Source organism: Rattus rattus, chromosome 3 (genome assembly GCF_011064425.1).
Source record: "Rattus rattus isolate New Zealand chromosome 3, Rrattus_CSIRO_v1, whole genome shotgun sequence".
NCBI classification, from domain to species: Eukaryota; Metazoa; Chordata; class Mammalia; order Rodentia; family Muridae; genus Rattus; species Rattus rattus.
This window is the reverse complement of record NC_046156.1, coordinates 66,657,205-66,683,198: the sequence shown is the minus strand read 5'-3', so window position 1 is coordinate 66,683,198 and position 25,994 is coordinate 66,657,205. Positions and strand designations below refer to the sequence as shown.

Sequence of the window (25,994 nt, the reverse complement as noted above, 5' to 3'; positions counted from 1 at the left end):
TTGTATTCCTTTAAACGTGTCAAACAGGCACACAGACAAGTTGGAAATTTGGTCAAGTGTGGCGGAACACAGAGAATCCTAGCATTTGTGTGTCTGAGGCAGGAGGTTCAGAGCTTCAACGTCAGCTTGTGTACCTAGCCAGAATGTGTTTCAAAGAAAATGTTGCTTACATGTGAGACATTTTGAACCGGTAAGAGAATTAAATCTATAGACTAAAGACTCCCAACAAGAAAGAGGAAAGCTCTCCCTAAGAACAGAACTCTGCCTACTGAAAGCAGAAAGGATGGTGGGGCCAGAAAAGCTATTTAGCAGATATTCTATGTAGTAGTCGCTGGAGTCCATGGTAATCAGCAGGTGCCAACATTAATAGAGCAAAATGTGAAAATCCAAAGCAAACTATGTGCACATCCTCAAGAAATCTCCCCCACAGCACACTGATTTATGTTTAAAATGTCAGATTGATAGTGGAAAGGAACCTTCAACCATGTGACCAACCAGCAATGAGATGTATCCAGTGTGCCTGACTACAGGAACTCGGAGGACGCGGCATGACTTCCATAGTATCCTTACCAAAAACAACCAAGACACCATTGTGAGAAAACACCAAAAGTGCTCCATCAAGAGAAACTATGCAAAATAACTAGCCAGAGCTCTTCCAAGCAACAGGACCACGAAAAACCAAGGCTATGTCACGAGCAGAGGTGGAAAGGGAGACCACGAGCAAATACATATGTGCTCCTGGATCAAATGGGCGATGGACAAGACACCGAGGAGACACACTTGCTTGTGTAAGGGGTACACATGAGCTAACGGTGTCTGTCAACCCAGTTTAGGTAGCTGCCTGGGTTCAAGAAGTGTTAACATTGGAGGAAGCAGGATGGAGAGGATATAGAAAGCCTGGAGAGATGGCCCAGCAGTTAGGAGCACTGACTGCTCTTTCAGAGGACCAGAGTTCAATTCTCAGCACCCACACGGCAGCTCAAAACTATCTGTAACTCCAGTTCCAGGAAAGGCCACACCCTCTTCTTGCCTTCTTGGGCACCAGACACCAGGTACAGTGAATGGACATATACAGGCAGACAAAACCCTCATATATTCAAAATTATTTAAATATTATTTTTTAGAAATATATGGAATTATTATACAATTTTAAGTCTAATTTCAAAATTAAAAGTCAAGACATAAAAAATGTAGAGGCCTAAATGAAAAAAAGACCAAACACACAGATTCCATAAGCTGAACTATCCCTTGCAAACTAAACCTAATTTGAAAGCTACCACTCCACTGTGTGGGATGATCTCACAGAGCCCCATACTGCCTCTGCGTAGAACTTGAGATAACCCCATGGAGAGCTTCCTCTTCTGCGCAACTTGCACCACTGTGACCAATTATAGTTTCCTCGTCCCTCAACTGGTTTTTACGTCTGTCTGCTCTGCTACAATGACAGTTCCTCAAAAGCAGAGAACTTCTCTTGCACCTGTTCCTCAAGCAACTAAAACAATGCCTAACAGAATAAAAGCCAAAATACTACTGACTGAACAATTAATTCAAATTAATTCTTGGCCCAAAATCATGCCACAAACTTTATATAATATCCTTCTTAAAGAGACAACTGTCGGGTTTCAAACAAAGTCTGAAGGTGAGCTGGAGCTTGTGAGTCCACTCTTGCAATATTCCGTTCTGGTGATTCTATCCAGAATCTGGTGATACTGAACACAGTTTTCCACATAAGCACAGTAAGAAGGCTTACCAGAAAAGTCATCCACAATCCTATGACTAGGACAAACTGTTTTGATATTTTATTATTTATTGCATTTGTCTACAAATATAACAAAGTTTAGACAGTTATAAATGTAGGGGAGATGATCTCAATTTTGAAGTCTGCTCTCCCATTTATCAGACGCTGACTCTAATAGTACGTACAGCCTCAGAATTCTTATATTCTATACCACACTCACTGAACATCCTCCATGGGGTCTGTCTTAGTTACTGTTCTATTGCTGTGAGAAGACATCATGACCAAGGCAGCTAATAACAAGCATTTAATTTGGGGACTCACAGCTCCAGAAGGTTAGAATCCATGACTGTCTTGGTGAGGGGCATGCAGCTGGCATAGAGTACAGCACTGGAGCAGTAGCTGGAAGCTTAGATGTTGAGATAAAAACCACAAGGCAGAGAGAGATCTAACTGGGAATGGTATGGGTTTTGAAACCCCAAAGCCCACCCCCTCGGACACACTCCCTCCCAAAGCCACACCTCCTAATCCTTACCAAAGAGTTCCACCGAATGGGGACCACATATTCAAATATATGAATATATGGGAACCATTTTCATCCAAGCTGCCACAGGGTCAATCTTCATTTTCTGAGAGCTACTACAGACTTTGGAAAAATTTAGTAAGTTATTCAGGACAAAGTAAATAAACTGTGATATAGGACAGAGTCTGGAAAACAATTAGAAATAATTATGACGTGGTAAAAGCAATCAGTCTTTGAATATCAGAAACTAGCTTTGAAAGCATGTAAGTCTGGAGCTACACTGTTATATCAAAGATGGTGACCTAAAGTCCAAGTCAAAAAGTTCTTTGAGGGCTGGAGAAATGACCCAGCCTGTAAAGCCCTTGCCATGCAAGAAAGAAGCTTAGAGCTTGAGCGCCCAGAATCCACAAGTAGTTACAGTGGCCTGCAATCCCAGGAAGCAGCTTGGGGAGGGAGTCTCTGAGGCCATCTGTAAAGCCACACCAGTTTCAGTGACTCCCCTACTTAATGTAGAGAGCAATTAAGGAAGACACCCAGGGCAAACCTCAGGCATCCACACATATGAATGCCTGTGACCACACACATGTGAACATGCATAACCATATGTGCACCCCACTCACATACACACACTCCAGGGAAGAATATGGCCACATACCTACTGTAGGATATGCACTGAAAATTAAACGTGGGTTAAAAGCCTGGCGCTCGAGATCAGCATCTTATTAGATTCACTATCAATAATATTTATTTGAAGTCATCTCTCCCAAACTCTGTCCCATAACATAGGGAAAAGATAAATTAAATCAAATCATATTTATATCTCCTGGGCTCCAAACCATATAGTTAGCTCCTTAGGGCACAGATTATACTGGCCACACTTCCTGATTCCTAGAAGTTTGAGAAGCTATCTCAACATTGATTGATACTACCAAGGAGGAATGTTCTGCAAGAAAAATAAATCACATCCAGCTTCTAAAACTTTTGAGATGTTTATCCTTGGCCATATATAAAATATGGACCACAATATTAAGTGAAGAAACACATAAGATGTTAAAATTTGGATCAAGTTACCTAAGTGGACTTATACATTTTTCACTTACCCAAACGTTTTAGGTAAAAAGAAAACCCTTTTAATTCCCAGTTTCAAAGGGCTGTTGAAGTCACACAGTGGTAGAGCCCACAGCCCTACGGCCTTGATACCTGGCTCAGTAATAAATTGATTTACATTTCCAAATGTTCAGCCACAATATCTTACAACAGAAACTGGGTAAACCAACAACGGTGAGAGATTAGGTGCTCAAAAAGAAACCTTCAAAAATACAACTTGGCATACAACAGTAGCATCGGTGAGTGCGCATGCGTGATACGTATCACTCATACTTGAATGACCTTGAGTGAGGACAAACCACAGGAACAACATTTTCAAATATAATCAAAATGTCTTCATGCTCATATTTAGAGATGCCTACCATAAACCAGCACAAAACAGAAAAAGAAAATTTTAAACAAAACTTTTCAAATCAAGAGCCTGAAACGCCTCTGAAACCGGGAGCGGTCCATCTGGGTAGACGCTGGCTGCATCATCGATTGCGAGCATTCCCTCCTCTCATAGCATTACACCTCTGTGGAAGCGGGTGCGAGCAAGTGCAGAGCGCGACGCACTGGCTGAGTCTGCCAGCTGCATCACACTACAATTAACAGTCCTAAAAATACCCAAGGAGAATGATCATGAAAAACTGCAGTTCTGAGAGTAGAGCTTTTCTATATTAACATCAACAAATGCATGAGGTCGATTTTTAAATCTGGAAACTTACACAGGGTTACTGACAGCACTCGTGAGTTCTCAACAATTTTTCTTCATGAAACAATTTTTAATTTAGACTCGATTCATCCTCCTTCTATGAGGCAGAACGAGGGGAACGTGGAGGGCGTGGCTCAGCTTAACCTTTGCTCTCTGAATAACCAATAGGGCTGTGTACTTGCCAGGCAAGGGCTCTACCCGGCTCTACAGCAAAAAGGAAGACTTAGGAAGTCTGAAAACAGCAGGGGGTCCTTGCAAACTAGCTGGCCATATGCTAACAACCCACGTAATAACAAACATCACAAAAGCAAGGGTCCAAAGCTTCCTAGACTCCTGTGACAGAGGCACACCAATGACTGTCTATTCCCTAAAGAGAAACCAGCACACGGGCATCCCAAGGCTGGCAGTGGTCCTAAAGTCTGGAAGTGTTTTACCCTAAAAGCATCAACTGCAAGCAATTTCTAAGTCTGTTTTGCCTCTGCCCATGACAAGAATCAACTTGTTCCAAAATTCTATAAAATGTTTCTTTTATGTTAAACTCTGCTGTTTCTGGGAATACTAAAAGCTAGAATTCTTCACATATGTGGACAAAGTTATATTTGGATCTTTGAGCTCTGTAACAGAAAAAAGGACATTTAAAAAAAAAAAACCTTGCCACTGTAGCTTATCACAAGAAAGATTCTAGCTTTAAGAATGTTTGAAAGGCTTTGTTTTCTATACAAGTGTTTAAAAGTTCAAAGCTTTGTTTCTAAAGGAATGCATTTGGGTAACTAACCAAACTTCACCACGGTTTAAACAAAATTATGGAACAACCAGTATTCTTTACAGATCATTTATTCTAGTCAACTCATTTACAAATACATGGGTTGTACATTAAGAATTTTCATTTATCTTTTTCTTTTTCCCTTTTGCAGTGTTGGGCATGGAACCTGGGGCCCATTACTAAGCTACACCCAACTTTAATGATGTTGAAAATCATGTATGTATATTTGGTTTTTCTCCCTGTACCAAAATATGCCCAAGAACAACTTAAAGGAGTAAAGGTTTATTTTGGCTCAAGATATCAGATGTCTCAGTGCATGATTGGCTGTCTTCTCTCTACTGGACCTGAGCCAAGACAGAAAATCACAATGCCTGAAGAACACAGCAGAGAAGGTTGCTCGCCTCTGCCAACGAAGGATAACAGAGATAACAAGTCAGAACAAGAATTGCCTCACAGAAATGTGCCCAAGAAACTATGCTCCTGGCTAGCTCCCATCACCTTGCAGCGGCTAATCAAATTTTGGGCCAATTAATCCATTGATGAGGATAGAAGCTCATGGATGTTCCAATCACTTCCAAAACAACCAAGTTATCAGCTTCTGGGTGGCCATTACACCAAGGTTGCTTTTAAGTACTAAATATTAAGATTATATCATGATGCTTTGCGCTTAATTTTAAATATCTACAAAAGCATGCAGGCTATCTTTCCCTAAGCACTTGTGAAGCTGTACTACCTAACCGTACACAATGAAGACGGGTTGACATCCAAGTCAGCAAGGTATAAACCAAAGTCTTCTTCTGAAGCTTATGTGCCCAGTAGATGACACAGATGTTCTTGCGGCCTGTAAGGTCTAAACTAAAGTTCAGCTTGCAGTCTGCTAACACAGTCACAGAGTGTCTCCTTTAGAATAACATCATTACCAGGACTTTAAAATCTCAGCACTGTGTGGAGCCCAAAGAACTAGATACTACAGCTGTCTGTGAATCTTATGGCCGGTACCAACAATTCTGGCTTCTAAAGACGCAATGCCAATAAAAGCCCCACTTCCAGGGCTGGAGAGATGGCTCAAGGGTTAAGAACCTCTTCCAGAGCACCAGGGTTCAATTCCCATGGCAGCTCAAAACTGTCACCAGTGTACATAAAATAAAAATGAATAAATTATAAGAAAGAATACACACTTCTAGTTGTGAGAACAAAAAACTGACTCCAGATATACTTCTATATCCCCTGGGGACAAAACAATAAATAAATCATTGCTAGTTTAGAACCCATAAGTTAACTTAGATGAAATCCCAAAAGACTATTTAAGTGACTTTATGAAGACTTTAAATATATAAGCTAATGTTACTAACAAATTCACATTTTATAAATGGAGTTAATACTAATAGGAAAATGTGAGCATTTTGAAAGAAGAAAAATTTTAAGGCACACTATAACAAGAACAAAAATGCTGCTGCCACATGATGCCCTATAATGTGTTCAATCCCCAAAGCCTTCAGTTCCATTAAACAAATAAACAAAAAAAAACAAAAAACAAAAAACAAAAACAAACCAAGACCTCCCAAAAGTCTACTATTTCAGGATGAGATCAGTGACTACTTATGGTGAGTTGTTTACAAAACAATTTCTATCCTTGTGTCATAGATTCGATTAATTTTAAATGCAAACAAATTTGGGTAGTAAGTAAACCAGAAATAACAGGTTTAACACAGTCTAAAGTAGTGTAGTGATATAGATCATTAACTTATTTATCTAAGTTCCTTTCTCATTTCCCTTCAGAGAAACTCTTATATAAATACACATACACCATACCACATACATATACACGCACACACAGGCATGACCATATACACTATACACATACACACACACAGACAACCCCCCCACACACATGCATAACCCCCATACATACCCCCACACAAACCATTTTAAAGACTTTCTAGATAGTTAGAGATCTGGGCATGAGCAAAGTGGCACTTGAGAAGCAAAAGCAGGCAAATCTCTTTGCATTCAAAGCCAGTCTGGTAAACAGAGAGAATTCTAGGACAGCAGGGCCACATAGAGAGATCCTACCTCAAAAATGAAAGGGGGAGATAGGTAATTTAACCAACCCATAGAAAAATGCCATTTTATGAAGAAAAAAAAAATCAAAATGAACACTAAGGTTTTCTTTCATTGACCTTAAACATATAACTGCTTGTTATTTTAAAACAAAAATTAATGCTCTATTTCTACTTAAACCACACAACAAACAGAAAGACATGTAAAGTACTGAAAATATCAAGTTCAACCTTTGCATATGGAAAGTAAATTCATAAGGCAATGTAAATATCCCCGCATGGCAGGGCGTGGCTTACAATTACAGACCTTGAGGTAGAGCAGGGGGGCGCATCAATTCCAAGCCAACCTAGGCCAACAGCAAGACCCCTGTTCCAAGGAGAAACCAACTAACCGACAAACAGTAACAATGTAACCTTGCAACATCCCAGGGCCTCTGCTAACACTTTGAAGGTAACTTTGTAAGAGCTTGCCTTCAGGAGGCTGCAGGGCATCAGAAATGTGAACCTTAGATTCTGAGAGCAATGATAACTTTTATCCCTCTGAATTACTTCATAAAAGTTACCCTCCTTTCTGTCCTTCCTATGAGCAAAATCAAAGTTCACACCTTGTTTCTTCCCTTACCATTTTCCTCAAATCTTAAAAGACTTCCCCGAGCATACATTTCAATGCCCAGAACAAACACATTCCACGAATGCCACTTACACTATTTTGACATTTGGGATTTAACTGTTTGCAATCTATCTTCCTGATTCCATGCTGGACTTAAAGTTCTTACACACAATGTACGTTTGTGTCTCAGGTTATTTAGGATAAATTTCTAATGTGATTTATGAGCTCAAGCAGTAAGGCCTTTGAGAGAGTTACACAAAGTAGCACACTGTTTTTCAATGCTTATAAATTTTATACTTCCAATTCTTTTGACAAGGCCAAATCACTGAATATTCAAAAATGGTGGACACTTCTATGTAACTCTAATTTTTTTAAAGAACCTATTTTTAATGATAGTTCTTAAACTCTTTAACCTCTCTTTTAGCCCACCACCCACCAGGGGTAGTAGGAAAGAAATAAAGGATTATGGGGTGGGGGTGGGGGGTGGACCTGTTTAGAAAGACTTTTGGAACAACTCTCATCTTTTTTTATACTCTCTCTAAACACCACATGTCCTCCAAGGGTCTTGCCTTAGCACGTACATCTGTCTCAGCTGACACCACTCTGCCAATCAGCCCCAGACTGCAGAAGCAGCAAGAAGCCATAGTACACCACCAGAAACTTCCCTCAATTGAGTCCAGAAAAAAGGAGCTCAACTACACAATGTAAGGCAGACCAATATATATGTGTCCCTCAAAAAATATCTTTCATCAAGTGTCCTTTCATGTGCTTATGTGAACATCCTCGCTCTTCTGTCTGCTTCAGTGAAATGTTCCTTATGAGTCTGCCTTAGTCTCTCGCCTGTGTGCACCTCAGCTAAATGTTCCTTCATGTGTTTGCCCCAGCAAAACACCATACGACTTATTTTCCAAAGGGCCCTTCTTGCCCTTCTTTCAGTTTCCATGTCACTTCTATTCACTCTTAAAAAAAAAAAAACTATCAATTTTAAGCACAGAAACAAGGAAAACTGAAACGCCTTTGGGTGATGTCAAGAATAAATCCCAGGGTCTCACTCATACTAAACAAATACCCCATACTGAGTCACATGCCTGGTCCTGGAAACATTTCACTGTCAGTTTACGCATTTTCAGAGATTACTGTATAGAAGACTTGTCTTTTCAAACGGTTCAGATCACTCACTTTCCCAGTGTCCCTTACTATTAAGCCACCATTATAACATAAAATACAAACCACGAAACTGCTGCTTGACATCCAGAAAATTTTAATTTTTATACAGTCCAACCAACCCTACTTTTAGTAATTTTCTCACCATTTTTATTCTTAGGGAATTCCATCCTGCTTCAGCATAGCTGCTGATACGGTCTGTTCTTCTGCTGAAGACACCACACACTTCAGACAGAGATCTTGGAGGAGTAAAGCTGGAGTGGACCTGAAAGCCTCCTCCCCAGGGAAGCTCCGGTAGCCCCTGAAGATGCAGTGCAAGCTGCCAAAGGAGGGGAGCGCCTGGCAGTCCTGCCAGCTGTGGAGCTTACAAACCACAATGATGGCCTCCCTGGCTAGACACCCCAAGGGTACAATAATGACAAAATGACCCTTTGTCATGGGAATAGCCTACAGCTGTCTAATGGATCTTCAGTTATACCCAGGAGGAGGAAATGCATACCTAGTAAACCTAGACAAATATCCATGGCTGGAGACGTCCAAGACCATGGAGGAGAACCCACAATTGCCATTTCCCAAAGTCGATAGTTTCTAACCATATTCTAAATGCTTGCTCTTATACCCAAAGGTAAGGGTAACTCACATGCTTCACCAAAAAAAAAAAAAAAAAAAAGAAAGAAAAAAGAAAGAAAACTTTTTTGTAATAGAGACTATTAATTACAACTGGTCAAACAAGCATGGGTGCTCAGCCCCAATTGGTATTTGTACAATGTAACCCTTCCTAACACTCAGGAAATCATAAAAGTGGGGGAAGAAAGATTTCAAAAGCTAGAAGACCCAGGACACCTGCTCCGAGTGTCATCTAGACATGACAGAAAACTGCACCCATGAAATCTCAACCATAGAGTTACCGAAACAAGACCTGCACAATGACACCACCAGTTGACATGCTAAAGTGGATGCGGGAAATTTCATAGAGCCCCACCCCTCAGTGAAGATCGATAGGCAATGAATGGCAGCTGATAGAGTAAGAGTCTTCTAAGTGGCCAACCCTTAACACGTGTACGAATGAGCAACACTAAAGGGGCTTGGGTGTGTGTGTGTGTGTGTGTGTGTGTGTGTGTGTACATGGAAATGTGCATGATGATAATTATAGAAGTCATCATGAATTTGAGGAGTGTGGGCAGGGGACACAAGAGGAGTTGGAACAAGGGGAGAAGAGGTGGAAATGATATAAATATAATACTTGTGTTGGAATTCTCCAAAAACTTACATTTTTAATGTAAAATCTTCTTGAAGAGTTTCTTTTGGCTAATGACTAAAATTTCAATGTTTACTACTTCAATTAAATGTTCAATTACTTTGTTCCATATTCCATGAATGTCACTCATTTGGAGATTTCCAAATCTGAGTTCTCATTTTTGAAATCTCATTTTTAATTAATTGTATACTACCTTTCATTTTATTCAGTGTGGGGGGGGTGTGCTGTGTGTGTGTGCTCTGTGTGTATGCTATGTGTGTGTGCTCTGTGTGTGTGCTATGTGTGTATATGTGTGTACCTTGTGTATATATTTGTGTACTGTGTATGTGTGCATGCTTAGTATGTGTGTATCTTCTGTGTGTATGCTCTGTGTGTATGTATGTTCTGTGTGCTCTGTGTGCATACATGTGTATGCTCTGTATGGGTGTGTGTCTAAGTTTGTGTGTGTATATGAGTTCTGTGTGTGCTCTATGTGTATACGTATATATGTGCTCTGTTTAGAGGAGGTTGACAGGATATCTTGCAATAAGCTAACCTCAAACTCATGATATAAATCCAGGCTGGTCTTGAACTTGTGATCTGCCCACCTCAGCTGCCTAGGTGCTACGATTATAGGCTTGTGTCATCATAACCAGCTATCCCATATTTTTCTGTTTTCTAATTTGTGTATTTAGGTTACTTTTTCTTTTGGTTAGATATATTAAATACTGCCTAGGGAGTAGAGAGATGGCTCAGTAGTTAAGAACACTGGCTGTTCTTCCAAAGGTCCTAGGTTCAATCCCCGGCACCCACATGGTGGCTCAGCACCATCTGTAATGGGGTTCAATGCCCTCTTCTGTTGTGTAGACATTAAGACTGAGCACCCATATACAGAAGACAACAACAACAAAAGAATAAAGGAATGTTTGTCTCTTTCCTTCCTGTTTCCCCGGGCCTACCATAACCACCTTTCTAATTCACCTCATCTTGCTTTCCTCTCATCTTATTTTCACATACACGGAAAGTCAATCTTACGTTGTTTATTTTACTGTGTTGAATATCAATTCTTTTCCACAGGTGGCTCTTTTCATTAATACTGTGCCACTATCTGATCATTAACTCCAGCATTCTAATCCTACCCTACTCTGCTACAACCCCAGAATCTATTGTTATGTCTTTATTTTCCTGGGTTATTTTGTTTGGGATTTGCTGCTGCTGCTGCTGCTTTTCTGTTTCTGTTTTTTGTTTTTTATTTGCTTTGTTGTTGTTTTGAGATAGGAGTAAAGATGAGGCCACCACACCTGGCCTTTCTCACTTATTGTCCATGCTGCTGATGGAACCCTGGGTCTGAACACAGCACACACATACTTCCCTCCTGAGTGTAGTCCCAAGCCCTAGAACCTACACTGAAACTCTCATGAGCTGCTGCAGCAAACACCCAGTCACTAGCTCTGCTCTTAAACAATCAGACGCTCAGCCATGCTCCTCAGAAGACCCTTACGGTCTCTCCAGGCGCTTTCTCAGCATGACGAGATCCAAAAGTTTAAAAATAAAGTATGTCAGGGGAAAAGACAAAATGAAGAAATTTAATGTTGGAAACTAAAAGTTTAATATACTACAAATATAAATTTGGTTTCATGCAATTCGAGAAAATACGTGTTGGAAGCCTCTTTGTCGTTAATCAACTCTGGCAACACTCAACTATCCCATCTCTGCTCATTTCTTTCTATGCTGTGCCTAGCCTTTCAGAGCACATTAGATTCTTTGACACATTGTTCCTGTAATTCAGCTCCCACATTTCCAGCCAACAGTTCACTTTCCAGAAATGCTGATTAACTGCCTCTATTGTTCCCAAAGAAATGTCTCTGGACATTCCTGTGACGAACAGGGATTCAAATTCCTTCTGAGATGCATTTTTCCATATTACATATAACGGAGGAAAATGAACTCTTCTAACGTTGTTAAATATCTTTAATTTTTATTTCTTATATTTTTGGTTGTGAGCCTAGCCTTTAACGGCTGAGCCATCTCTCCAGCCCTAATTTTTATTTCTGTGATACAGAAGCCAACAACCGCTGATCAATAATTATTCCTGGATAATGTCTCACTTAGCATAGGACAGTACTGTCTTATATTTTTCCCCAGAAATTTACATCTTCCCTGCTATGAACTGAAGCAGCATACGATGGGTTCTTAGATACTTGGGGAAATGGAAGCCCCTTATATATTTTATGCTAAAGACTAATTCACACGCACCTCATGGAAACCTACTAGGCTTACTTCCAGGAGAGCAGCACATCCTGCTGAATGTGTAACTGCAGCAGATGGCACGGTGCACACCCTAATCCTAGCACTTGACAGGACAAGGAAGAGCCCAAGTTCTAACACCAGCCTGAACCACACTGCGAGCTCCACACGATCTCTTCAAACATCCCCAAAGAGAATCACATGTAAACCAAACACAGACAAGACACCAGGCCGCAGAAGAAGCACTGACCTGCTTTCCATCCAGGGTGCACAGCCTTTTCACCACGCCTGAGTCTAGTTTAATGGCTTCGGTGATATCCGTTAGGACCTGCTCAAAGGAATGGGCAGTCTTTTTATTCAGAAGGATCCGCACGGCCTTTCTAGGCTTCACCCCACTTCGAATCACAGTCACGAGCTTGGGTTTGATGAAGTCCTTGCTTTCTTTCACCTCACTCTTGGCCGAGGCCACGGCCAAGGTGCGGGTAGTACCACCTTTGATGTTCACAGACCAGTTCGGGTTAACGTTTTTGGTGTAGTCAACTTTACGGAATGGTTCGTTGGAGGCACACACGTAACTTTCACCTAAAAAGCAAAAATAATAATTTTATTAGCACAGTATCAGATCTCTGAGCATTGGCCATAGTAGACCTGGATCCATTATGTCTAAATGACAGCTTCTGGAAACCTGTAAGCCAGGTCCTAAGCTTGGGGACACAAGAAAGGGGTGCATTACAACCTTTTCCTTTAACATTCGCCTACCTCATTTTCTTCTCAGTTACCTAGATTGGGCTTTCTGATAATGACAAGTATGATGTGAAAAGCTAAGACCAAAAGACTAAGAGTGAGTTCTGGCTTTATTTTACCCAAACGTGTCACCTTTGACAAGGCGTTATTACGTCACACTTCGCGTCTCAGTATCATCTGCTACAGAGCAAATGGTGCAAGTAACTAAATTATAAAGTACTTCGTAATTCCAAAAGCAAACTAATTTATTCTTCACAAAATCTCATTCCAGCCAACCATGGTGCCACAGTGCAATCCTGTAATCCTAGCACTCAGGAGGCTGAAGTAGAAGGATTAAAAGTTCAAGGCCAGCCTGAGCGAATACTGACCAGGGTCCTGGGATCTCACTGGGTATGGAAGCTCATGCCTGCTCTCCTAGCAGCAGGACGCTGAGGGAGGAGGATTGCCATCAACTTTAGGGGCAAGCTAGGCTAGGCAGGAAGTTTCAGGCCAGTCTAGGCTGCACAGTGAGATACCACCTCAAAAATAAACATAAATAAGTAGTTCATTCTGACTGAAATCATTGTATCACAAATATACACATGAAAAGGGACAATTGGAATCTTTCCTATTTCAGTCCTAATCAAACAGCAACGGCCACACCTTTACACAGTTGGCTTCATCACTGTCAGTGTAGTCTCATCTGTCAGTTACTGAAGCACTGCAAAAAGGAAAGGTTCGGCTCCTCAAAGTAGCATGTGCAAGCACTGTCTGCCCTGAAGAAATATGAATTTAAAACAAACTGTAACTTCGAATGGACAAAGTTTCCTATAACTTCTTAAATGAGGGTAGACATCACATTACATGATACAGTCGTTTCTTACAAAGCTTAATTAGGCTTTTGTTTAATTAAGAACATGCCAAAAGTTATACTACTTATCAATTTGTCTATCAATATCTAAAATTTTTCACATTCCAAAATTTCTAAAATTACATACTGAAAAGCTGTAATTTTTTCCCAAGAAATACATAACTTACTCAATTCTTTTAGTATTGACTTTTTGACAGGCAAGGCTGCGTGCTAAGATTTTTCTCTGACAAATAAGTCACAAAGAATATGCTATTTCGTATATTTAGTACAATTCATTCTTAATATGGTAACTATGTCAGATGAGCCATAAATGTTTCTTTTACTGAGAAAGAAAGCCTGAGGACAGGCTATTCTGTCAGTACTATATTACCAAAATGTTCTCCAAGCCCTGGTTCATAGAGAGCCTCAGAGACTCCCAAAGGCACACACACCAGTGAGTGACAGATCAGGAATGGGAAAATGCATGCCCAGGACACATGACAGCCTCTTTCTAGAGGAAAGTGAGGTCCTGCCCAGGAGAAGTAGGGAACCAGTCATGAGCTATGACACTGCCTTCATAGTAGCACCCTGAAACCTAGCTCACCCATCACCATCCGGGTTTGCACCCCCACAGAATCATTTTTACAGTATGACCATTAGAAAATCACACAGGATTTTGAAAATAGTCATCAAATGAATACAGTAACATATATGTATATGTATACATGCATGTGTATACAGGAGAAAAACATAATGATGGTATCATTTAATTTTATAGAAAAAGTCACATCAAAAAACTCTTGCCATTTTTAAGTATGATAAAAGTTTAATGAATGTTATGATCCAAAATGTATAATAGGGGAATATATTAAAAAATGTTTAGTAAGAGAGGATAATTGTCTCTAAAAAGACAGGGAGATAGTGAATAAGCCAGCAGTAATCCCTTTCCAAAATAAAGTGAAAAATCAGGGTAAAAAGAAAAGAAAGGGAGCAGATTTAGTTTATCGGTCTCCTTTGATCAATCGGACCCTACACAGCTGATATATCAACCAAGTTTAAATCTTCATGTTCTTCTGCTCAGAAGGTAGAGCAAGTCCCCCTCATCGCCCTGTGCAATTACAGTAACTCCTTCCCTTCATAAGGATCCTACTAGAAACACAGACCAGTCGTATAATTTGTAAAGTTGAGTCAAGGTGTCCATAGAATAGAGCATCCCATCACACAAGTGTGCACTTATGTGCACACATACACATACACACACACACACGCACGCACGCACGCGCACCATGAGCTTACTACCTATTCATTTCTCACAATTGTTCTTTACCTGGTTTTAAAAAGAGTTCCTTTAAATAGGTTCCCTAAACAGATACAAGCCTCACCCTAGTTCAAGTGAAACAATCATGGTAGACAGGAGATGAACGCACAGGTAAATGTTTACTTTCACCACCCACTCTGAAAACAAACCCTCGTTACAGTCTAGCACCCAGACACCTGACTTCTTACTTTTAAAACCTACTCTACTAGGGCTCAGAGCCATGCCATTGTTTAAGGAGTATGTCTTCCTTCTCCTCTTCAGGCAAAGGCTTTGAGATTTTTCACTCTTGAGAACCATGCTGGCTGCAGGCTTTCATTTACAGCTACATGTGATCTTACAGAGTGGGAATTTCAACACCAGCACTTTTAGACTACTTTTGTGTTAGTTAATACAGTCTCTCACATTTGCTTTATTATATTAATTTTCTAATACCACTAACTAGTTTATAAAAGCATCCTGACATTCCAGTCAAAAATTCTGTTAGATGAAACCTGGACCCTGAGATTATGCCTCATTCTTATGATAGAAGCATGTTGACAATTTTATAAAGAAAACAAAATCCAATTAAAGCTGAAGTACAGAGCCTTTGCACCTAAAAAATGTGACAGGTATATTGACTGACACACATCTACCACACTTAAGGCAATACAGAAAAGAAGTCAAAAAAAAGAAAAGAAAACGTGAAAGACATTTAAGGTTTAATACCAGTAGATCTTAGGAACTTCAATGTGTTCCTAATTTCTAAAACAAGGGGAAATTTTCCCAAAAGAATGAATCAAGGAAAACACATTCAGGTATTGTTTGCTCTTTGTGAAGTCTAATGTTGGAGAGATACAGTCTCATGTACACATCCCCTCAAAAGTACACTGAGTCCCCAACGTAGCTACTGAAGAAAAGCAGAGTAGAAAAAGTCAGTGCTCTCCTACTGTAGTAAGTCTATCTACTGTGTCAAACAATCTGAGTTTCCTAACCAAACTGTACACTGGCCAGAATGAACAATTATAGGAATCAGTAAAGTAACAAAATCCCTTGCTCAGGCTGGAGTACTGTGCGCCCTACCCTTGTGTGTGAGTCCTCAGGCTGGGGTACTGTGTGCCCTACCCTTGTGTGTCAGGCCTCAGGCTGGGGTACTCAGGCCTCAGGCTGGGGTGCTATGTGTGCTCTACCCTTGTGTGTCAGTCCTCAGGCTGGGGTACTGTGTGCTCTACCCTTGTGTGTCAGGCCTCAGGCTGGGTGCTGTGTGCTCTACCCTTGTGTGTCAGGCCTCAGGCTGGGGTACTGTGTGCTCTACCCTTGTGTGTCAGTCCTCAGGCTGGGGTACTGTGTGCTCTACCCTTGTGTGTCAGGCCTCAGGCTGGGGTGCTGTGCACTCTACCCTTGTGTGTCAGTCCTCAGGCTGGGGTGCTGTGCACTCTACCCTTGTGTGTCAGTCCTCAGGCTGGGGTGCTGTGCACTCTACCCTCGTTTGTCAGGCCTTAGGAGCATCCCTGTCACCTTCATCTACTGAGGATACAAAATGAGACCCACAGCCTCTAAGTCCATTCTTCAACACATCTGAAGCGAAACACAGTCCTCTCCTGAATCAGGTTTATGATCCTTTCCACTATGGAAAGCACATAAAAGCTACTGTGGACACAGATATGAAGAACAACTATGGGAGTTTGTCTTAAGACCTAAGAAATTAGCTAAATGAGAAAACGGAAATCCTACTAAGTCAGAAACTGGATCTCATGCAGTAGGACAGAACGGACAGATCCGTGGTCTGCCTTATCTCCTCACACCTGGCTAGGTGTAAGCCGTCCTTAGAGCTCACAATGGGGGCTTTAACCTGGTACTGACGTTTATGATAAAATGTACTCTCCACCCACTGTGGAACGTATAACAACTATCTCTAGCTGAAGCAGTCACATAACTCCACACCCAAAGCTCCAACTCTTTAGGCTTCAAGTTACATACCTTGGCCAGGCGTTAGTAAGGAGAAGAAGAGGGGACCCTAATATAAAGGCGTTAGTAAGGAGAAGAGGAGGGGACCCTAATATAAAGGCATTAGTAAGGAGAAGAGGGGACCCTACTATAAAGGCGTTAGTAAGGAGAAGAGGGGACCCTAATATAAAGGCGTGCTCACAGCAAGTTCAGGCCAGAGGACATGCACTCACTCAGGAGAAGTAGAAGCTAATTAGTGTAGCTGGCTCAGGGCATGACATTCTGAAAGGCACCACGTCGACTCGGCATTAAGTACCGCAGTCACACTGGGAGCACTAGTTCTGCTGGCACAAACAGTATGTGCAGCCTCATACCGCTAGCTCACATGTTCACCGTCAGGAAGGTCTGACTGCTCCTTCACAGCTGCAGTGCTCGGATTGCACTGGTGTGGGAATCCTTTGCAGGCCCTGTCTTTATACTTACAAATATCTTTGAATTACAATGTGGGCTTAATTAACTGTGGGCCTCTATAATTTGGATGCTAGAATTTTATAGTGATTGTTCTGTTACTGGTGGTAGACCCAGAACATTGGCTCTCAGCCTTCCTAATGCTGCAACCCTTTAATACGGTTCCTCGTAACATGGTGATCTCCAACCACAAAATTACCTTCATTGCCATTATAGAACTATAATTTTGTTACTGTTATGAACCATAGTGTAAACATCTGATGGGCAGGATACCTGATATGTGACCCCCATGACAAGACTGCTGGATGACAGTGGGACTGTGACCCACAGGTCGAGAACCGCTATACTAGAGTCTTGCAGAGCACTGAGCTACACCCACCCACCAGCCTTATTCTTATTTTCAGGGAGCACAAACATTGAAGGGCAGCCACAAGCAGGACAGGCCTGAGAGGTAGCTCTGTGTCAGAGTGTCTGGGCACCTGGAAGAGGAGGAGGAGGAGATGGTCAAAGTCTTATGAGTCACCAAATGATCTGTTCAGAGTTAAAGTATGTTAGGCAGGGCATGATGGTGCATGTCTTTAATCCCAGCACTTGGAGGTGGGCGTGGGTGTCACACATAATCTTGCTGTAAGATTCCAAAGACTAGATATGAAATCTCTCGGGGCCAGGCTGCTAAGTACTAAGGAGACAGATATCCACTGGACCATTTTTCAAGCTCTTTCTCCCATGCAGACTTAATGAGCACGAGCAAAACCAGTAATATACACCTATGACTTCTTTTCCTTCTTATTCTTCAGGTAAAATGCTGTTAAGACATGAAAAGGAGAGGCCAGGAAACGAGGGAAGAGACTAATCATGGGCTGTGAGGAAAAACTCTATCACCATTTTAAAATTAAATCTTAAAACTAGTAAAGGATACCCCAAGGAAGACATCGATGAACTGAACTGATATAAATTCATCTTCTAATATGTATATTAGAATAGCAGACCAGAGAGACCAGTTCAGTTAGTAAAATGGTCAATGCACAAGCAATAGGACCCAAGTCTGACTCTCAGAATATACACAAAAAGGCTAAATGTGAAGACCTACACCTGTAATCTAGAAGACAGGCAGATTCTTGGGGCTCCCAGCCAGCCAAGTATCCATGGCCAGCTCTAAGCCACAAAAGTTCACGGTGATAAATTATAATCACCTGCAATCAAAATGTAGCAAACATAATCAAAAGGTAACATGACTAGGCTATTTTAGTGTGTTTACCTGAAATGTTAATAAATGCAAGCCTGTAAGCCAAAGCGTGAAAACTGATATCACCAAACCAGTGCCTTCCCGTTCCTTCCCTGTGAACAGCTAACAGCTCTGACAAAATACAAGGCAACAAGCATCCTGCTGTAGGCTACTGAGGATACGGCTGGCCAGACAGCGTGGGCTAGAAAACAAAAGTATGTCTTCTGGAATGGAGGTAGATTTAACTAATTCTCATGTTAAGATATGTCTGATTCAAAGAATAAGTCAACAGATATGGTGGCACATGCCTTTAATCCCAGCATTCAGGAGGCAGAGACAGGCAGATCTCTAAGTTGAAGGCCAGCCTGATTTACAGAGCAGGAAGATCACAGGTTCCAAGATAGCCTGGGCTAGAGTGGACCCCCATCTCAAAGCAAAACAAACCACCCCCACCTAAATCTGAGAACTTCATGTGATCACAGCACCTGGTCTGGGGAGAGGGACTGCTTCCCTATATAAACTAGACTGACCTCAAACTCGCAATGATATTCCCTTCCTCGGCTTCCGGGGTACTGGAATACAGATGTATGCCACCATACCCTGCCTCAACAACCTTTCTTGCTCTAAGAAATTCGTTTTTAAGAGAGAGAAGGAACAGGAAGGAGTGGGAGAGAGGGGCAGAGGGAGGGACAGTAAGCTTGTGTGCATGAGGGCAGTGACTGACCAAGGAGGCCAGAGGCACTGGATCCCAGGGAACTCCAGATACAGGCAGTTGTGAGCTGCCCAATACGGGTGCTGGGAACCAAACTTGAGTCGTCTGGACCAGTTAGTGCTCTTACCCACTGAGTCATCTCTCCAGCTCCAGCCTGACTGACTCTTACAGGAGACAAGGAGTTAAGTAGTCCAGATTATTTCTCTCTCGCCTCCAAAGATTACCAAACTTTACAATGAAACAGTCATGTTTAAATCAAGTCTGCTGCCAAATCCGAAACATAACCCAGGGGTCTCAGTTACTCTCTTCATTGCATGGCAAAAGCAACTTAAGGAAGGATTTATTTGGCCTAGCACTTTTGGGTGACAGCCCATCATGGCCAGGAAGGCATCTGTGCTGGAATGGGAGCAGTTGCATCACAATCAGGAAGCAAGGCAAGAATGCAAGCCTGAAGACCTAGTTCCCTTTTCATTCTACGTAGAAGATTTAGCCAAGTGATGCTGCCACCCTATATTAAGGTGGCTCTTTCCCAAAAATCTGGAACCTGTCACAGACAGCCATAGAGTTTGTCTCAAGCGATTTTAGATCCCGTCGAGGTTGACAGTGAAAACGCCACCGATCACACCTCGTGGCTAATAAAACAGAAAATATTCCTCATGGTTTTGGAGGCGGAGGGATACCTCCCATCACAAACGGCAACACCTTTTGTAGCAGTTTCCTACAGCAAAGGCAAACAAGCCCCCACGGCCTCCTTTATAACACCAGCAGGCCTACCTATCATAGCATCAGCCACTTCTGAGAGGATGGTGGAGCTCTGCTTGCCCACCCTGTGCTGACCCCCTGTAGGAGGCAGGGTTGGAGTGGGAACTGAAAGGCTCAAGTGTAATGCCAACCCCTTGCCACCAGACAAGACAGCAATTTCTTTATCCTCTCTATGCCTAGGCCTCCACATCTGTACAGCATAGAGGACATCGCGGCCATGTTTCTCAGCAGATATTACAAGGGTTAAGAGTAAATGGATCAAGTGAAATGTCTCACTCAGTAATTACACTTAAAACCTTTAGTATGGTGGCAATCATAAGCAAACGCAGATCTCTGACCCACGGGATGGTGGTTTATTTTCCAGTAGAAGAGATAAAGGTTAGTGGTGACATGGAAGAATGGAGATGAGGGGGGAGACCTAGCCAGACACCTCTCTGCCTCTGAACACCGAAGAAAGTAACCCAGCAATCACCATCAGAGAGACCTAGTTCTCTTCATTCCGCATGACAGGACCATAAGACACTCATTTCCAGGGCTTAAAGTCTCACGGGATAGCGCCCTTGTCTTAGAACTCCCAGGGTATTGCTGTATTACTCCAATTCCATGACTGCTCTTTTCTTGCCCTAATATTTTATTCAAACTTTTCAGAATGCTTCTTCTGCAAAGAGCTTATGTGTAGCCAGGTGTGGCACATGTGCTTTTCACTTGTAGGGAGGAAGACAGCGATGAGATTCACAGAAACTACTACTCGAGAGTCATTCCTTCCATGCTGGCAAGTTTGCGAAGATACGGTTTCTCCTGATTATCAAATACTTCATCAGCATACACACATAGGTAAAAATAAATAAGTCCTTAAAAATAAACACATCTCTCCAGGCCACCAAGATAGCCTCAGTCTGCTGCCAAGCCCGATGAGCTACATTTGATCCCAGAACCCACATGTAGACCAAGAGAAAAAACTTCTACAAGTTATTCTCCGTCCACCACGTGCTCCAAGTGGCACATGTTCTCTCCCACACATAAGCATAATAAAACAAATTCTAAGTAAAAAATACATTTCTTCTACACTATACTTTAGTAAACGTTACACTGTTTTATATCTACCTATAACCAGGTTGTGCACAACTTATGTTTGAAGACAGGGTATGGCCACATGGAGAAGCCAAGAAAGTCCTGACCTGGACATTTGGGATGGACCCTTAGGGACACTCCAAGCCTGTCAGACTCTCAGACAGCTCAAACCTTATTTCCCCACACTTATTGCTGGAAGTTACAGTCCCACAAGAGCTGCAAAGAAAGACCAATCAGGACAATAGGAACTCACACCACCCATTCAGCCAAGTGACTCCAGAAAGCTGGGTAAATCAGCTGAAGGCACACACCTGCTGGTTCAGGAAGAGCGCCAACAGAACGCTGGCCGACACCAGGTCAGCTTGACTCTCCAGAGACTTTCAAGTTAAAGACAGAAGAAAAGAAATCTGGGCCATGCAAATTTCTTTTGTCATCTGAGTTCAATGGGAGAGCAGCTAGGAAGGAGTGCATGAGTCTTGAGTCAAACTCTCTTCTTCACACTGAACACAATTTTGGTGGGGTTTTTGTTTTTTTGGTTTTTTTTTTTTTTGTTTTGTTTTGTTTCTTTAGATCACCTCCTAAAGTATGTTTCTGGAATGGAAGAGTCAAAAGAAGTGGAACATGGTTTAGAACCAACTAAAATGGGATTTAACTCAGTGGTAGAGCGCTTGCCTAGCGCAAAGGCCCTGGTTCGGTCCCCAGCTCCGAAAAAAAAAAAAAAAAAAAAAAGCCAACTAAAATGAAGTGGGGTGGTTTTCCAGTATGAGCATGCTATGTTCCCAGTCTATCTCTGCTGAGGGCACAGGTATAGACCATCCCCTGTAGACCACCTTCCGTAGACCTCTTACTGATGTAGGCCCGCTTCAGTGGCATAAATCTGAACATTTGAGCACACCATTTTGACTGAAACTTGAAACTTCATACATGTATGTGCATGCTTGCCCATGTGAACACACATGTAGTAGACGGAGGTTGACACCGGGAATCACCCTCAATCATTCTTTTGCCTTATTCACTAAGGTGAGGGTGTCTCTCAGTTAACCCCAGAGCTTACTGATAGGGCTAGACTCCGTAGCCAGCTTGCCCTGGGGATCTCCTAGCTTTAAAACAGGCAAGCCTTCAAAGCCACTCAGCACTCTGGGGACCCAAACTCTGTTCCTCACAGCTGCATAGCAAGCACTCTTTAAAAACTGAAAAACAAAAAGGAGACAACTCGATGTTAGAGACAAGTTCTCACTATGTACCCCCGTCCGGCTTGACACTTACTCTGTAGACCAAGCTGGCCTTGAATTTCTTTAAAAAAAAAAAGATTTATTTATTTTATTTATATGAATACACTGTAGCTGTATTCAGACACACAAGAAGAGGGCATCAGATCCCATTACAGATGGTTGCGAGCCACCATGTGATTGCTGGGAATTGAACTCAGGACCTCTGAAAGAGCAGTCAGGGCTCTTAACCACTGAGCCATCTCTCCAGCCCAGCCTTGAATTTCTGATGATCCTCCAACACCTCTAACCTTTTGGGTTCTGGGATCACAGGCCATGGACCACCCCGAACAACTGAGAAATTACCACACAAAGGTCCACTATTAGACAGATTTCTACCAAGATCAAAGAAGTTACATTTCCTTCTTTTCTCTAAAGGTGTTCTGATGATGCATTGTTAAGTAGAATTAAGCTGCTCCCCAGATGACTATCATCAGAGAGGTGAGAGGAGCAGTTTCTGGATTAACGATAACACATGTTATACATCAAGTCTATCTAGCCTAGGGCATGGGTGGCCTTCTGAGTCACTTAAACTACAAACAGGTGGTTGGGAAAGTTTCCTTCACGGTTTCCCCATGGTATTTTGGGGAGTCACTAACTACACATGCAGCCCATTATACTACTCCGAAAATAATGGTGCAACAAATGTTTGCGTGGCTTTGCTTCAAGCTGTCAATCATTAGCCGTTGGAAGGGAAAGGAGGTACTTCACCTGAGGACCTGCGTGGCGAGTGCTTAGGAAACAGGCAGATCCTGCCACTGTGCGGCTACTCTGACTTGGGGTCAGGGAAAGCTGGAGTCAGGAGGATCACTGTGAGTTCAAGGCCAGCCTAGTCTATACAGGGAGTTCCAGGAGAACTGGAGCTACACAGTGAGACTTGTCTGGAGAAACAAGCAAAAGTAAAATGGCCCTCTCAACACTGCTATCCCCATTTTACTGACACGCCTACAGAGCTCATGCCCTCTTCTTTCAGACTCTAAGACCTAAACTCACTATCAAGGCAATGTATGAGGTAGCCCCTTCTACTAACTGACACACAAGAGAACTTAATTTTAACTGGGTTGTCCTGTAGCCAGGGCAAGGGTACCATCTGATAAAAGTGACAGAGAAACTCGGCCACTTTGGGCACGCGCCAGAATGGCTAACTTTCCTCTATTTTAAAGAAGTGAGCCATAGAAGGAAAAAAGCATCAACTGAGGCCTATTAGAAATTAGTAACCCTGCCACTTAAGTTTCCTCATCTGGGAAAGGGAGAAAATGCCGTTAGAACATAAGCTCGTGCTGAAATAAAAAGATTCCATAGTTCATGGATCAGTTTCCAACTCTAACAAGTTCATGTTGCTATGGCTACATGAAATGCTCTATTTGCATTAAGAAAGATGCCTGAGAGCTAATTATACGTAAACATTCAGTCAGTACTCACCGAGGTATCTGCCTGATCTTTTTTGGGTGTTCTTAACTACCAGCTATCCTTCCCTTCCTAAAAGCAAAAAATGAGAAAATACTGCAAGAACTCTAGAATGACCCAACATGTTGCCCACACAGTCCCTCTGGTTGATGCATGGTTGGTGCACCAGGATTCCTAATTTCTAATAGGCCTCTGGTTCCTAATAGTTACTCTCTTCAGGGAGAAGGCAGGAGAGACTCACCTTGATTCACCTCATTGCCAACCAAATGTGGAAAATCCTTTAAACATGGTGGTTTTCCATTCTGACTTCACTGGAATCATCTGAGGAACTTTCACAATTCTAAATGCCCAAGTCATACCCTAAACCAGGCACCTCAGAGTTATCTAAGGGGTGGAGCTAGGTCCAATATTTTAAAAAGTTCCCAGCCCGGCCCAAGATGAAGCCAAGGCTGAGTGAGACTTTCTGTGCTGGCTTGACTCTTGATCTCCAGTGCCTTCTGCCACACATGAAACTAGAAAAGAGAACCTAGAGCATGTCAGACTCACAACTGTGCACAAAAGGTACAATAGGATATCCCAAACATAGGAACAGCACAGGTACTGCACTGGCCTCTACCAAAGGTTACCCAGTACCTCACTGGAGAAACATGCTTTCAAACAGTTTACCCTTCCGAGAAAATAAGTTGGCTAATTTTACAGGCACCGTTGTCTGTATTTGTCTCTAATCATTAGAATCATCTTCCCTTTTAAAAGGCAAATCTCTAGGGAAGGAGATAATGTTTGCACCCCAACCCAATGCAAACGACAGAGAAGCAGACAATTCCCAGGGTTGCCTAGAAAGCAAGCGCCCGGTGGGCCGCCCCTGCGCAGGGCGGAGAAGCGCGCGGGCCGCAGCCTCTGCACCTGCCGCTGTGCACTGGGCCGCACCTGCCGCGCCTGGTCCGCCCCTCCTACCTACCTTCCAGCAGCTCGTCCAGGCTGGTGACCTTCCGGCTGCCGTCTATGGTGTAGATTGTGCGGACGCCCTGGGGCAGGTTCACATTGTCAGACAGCGAGCGGGTGAGCTCTATGAGGAGCGCATCGAAGGAACGGAAACGGTCGCTGGAGATGGCAAAGACCAGGCCTTTGAAGTAGCGGTCCCCATTCCGGTAGAACCGCGCCTTCTTGGCCTTCTTCTCCGAGCTGAGGGCCTGCAAGGTCCGCGTGCGGTAGAAGCTGCAGTGAGCACTGTGCGCCGGGCTGGGGATGAGCCCGTTGCCCTTGGGGCCAGAGATGCTGCTGCCCCCGGAGGAGCTGGGAGCTCCTCTCCGCGACCCTGGCCGCGGCCTTTTGTCCCGTTCTTCAAAATGTTCCAGCTCAATGCTCCTGGTGCTGGCCATCGCGGCTGCTCGGAGAGGTCTCCACAAATAAATGAATTAATAAAAGAACGTCCCCGCCGCCCCGGCCCCAGCGCGCCGCGATCTAGGCGCTCGGTCCGGCCTTAAAGCAGCGGGACACCTGGCTCAGGCATCCGGGCCATGCTCGCAGGTGGACCCGCTCTGCCAGCTAAAGGCGGCCGCAGCGCGCAGCTGCCCAGCTCATTGTCCGGAGCGCCCTCTCGGTCGCCGCCGCCAACTGGGGAGCCCCACGCCCCCCAAGCGCCTCCTTCACCCGGCCACGCCTCACAAGTAGCGCGCGGGCAGCAGGCCGGGAGCCGCCAAGTTGAACGACCCTAGGCTGGCCCGGGTTCGCATCCGGCCTGCGCTCTCCGGCGCGCTGAGCAGAAGAAGGAAGCGGAGGGGGGAGGGGCGCGAGCGTGGGCGAGGCGCCTCGGGGCTGTCTTGCGGGGCCTGGGGTCCCGGGTTCCCGCCGCCGCCGCTTCCTCGCGCGCGCCCTGGCCCAGTCCACGGCCGGTGCGCGTCCCGGCTGGACCGGGGAATCCTTTGGAGCCGCTGGGCCCCCTCAGGAAGAGTGCAGCCGCCTCCTACGCGCGCACGCCCACGGGTACTCGCGCTCTTGGCCGCCTGTCAGGGCCCAGACCCCGGAGGACACCCTCTGTCCTTTCAGGGATACCACAAACCACACCAGAGGGAGGTGGTGAGGAGGAGGGCGGCGCCGCGCGAGGAGCGGCTCTATGGTCCGAGGAGG

At 43.4% G+C, this 25,994-nt stretch overlaps 1 protein-coding gene across 4 annotated transcripts in view; it reads right to left on the bottom strand.

Annotated features, from left to right (window-relative positions):
- The window catches only part of Dclk2 (doublecortin like kinase 2), a 128,846-nt gene extending 102,852 nt beyond the window's left edge, over positions 1–25,994 (bottom strand). For all 4 annotated transcript variants that reach the window (XM_032898142.1, XM_032898143.1, XM_032898144.1 and 1 more), the window contains exons 1-2: positions 24,826–25,994; positions 12,391–12,722 (exon numbers count right to left, since the gene is read on the bottom strand). In XM_032898142.1, coding sequence (XP_032754033.1) covers positions 12,391–12,722; positions 24,826–25,246 — 753 coding nt within the window. In that variant the 5' untranslated portion in view covers positions 25,247–25,994. The remainder of the gene's footprint in view (positions 1–12,390; positions 12,723–24,825) is intronic.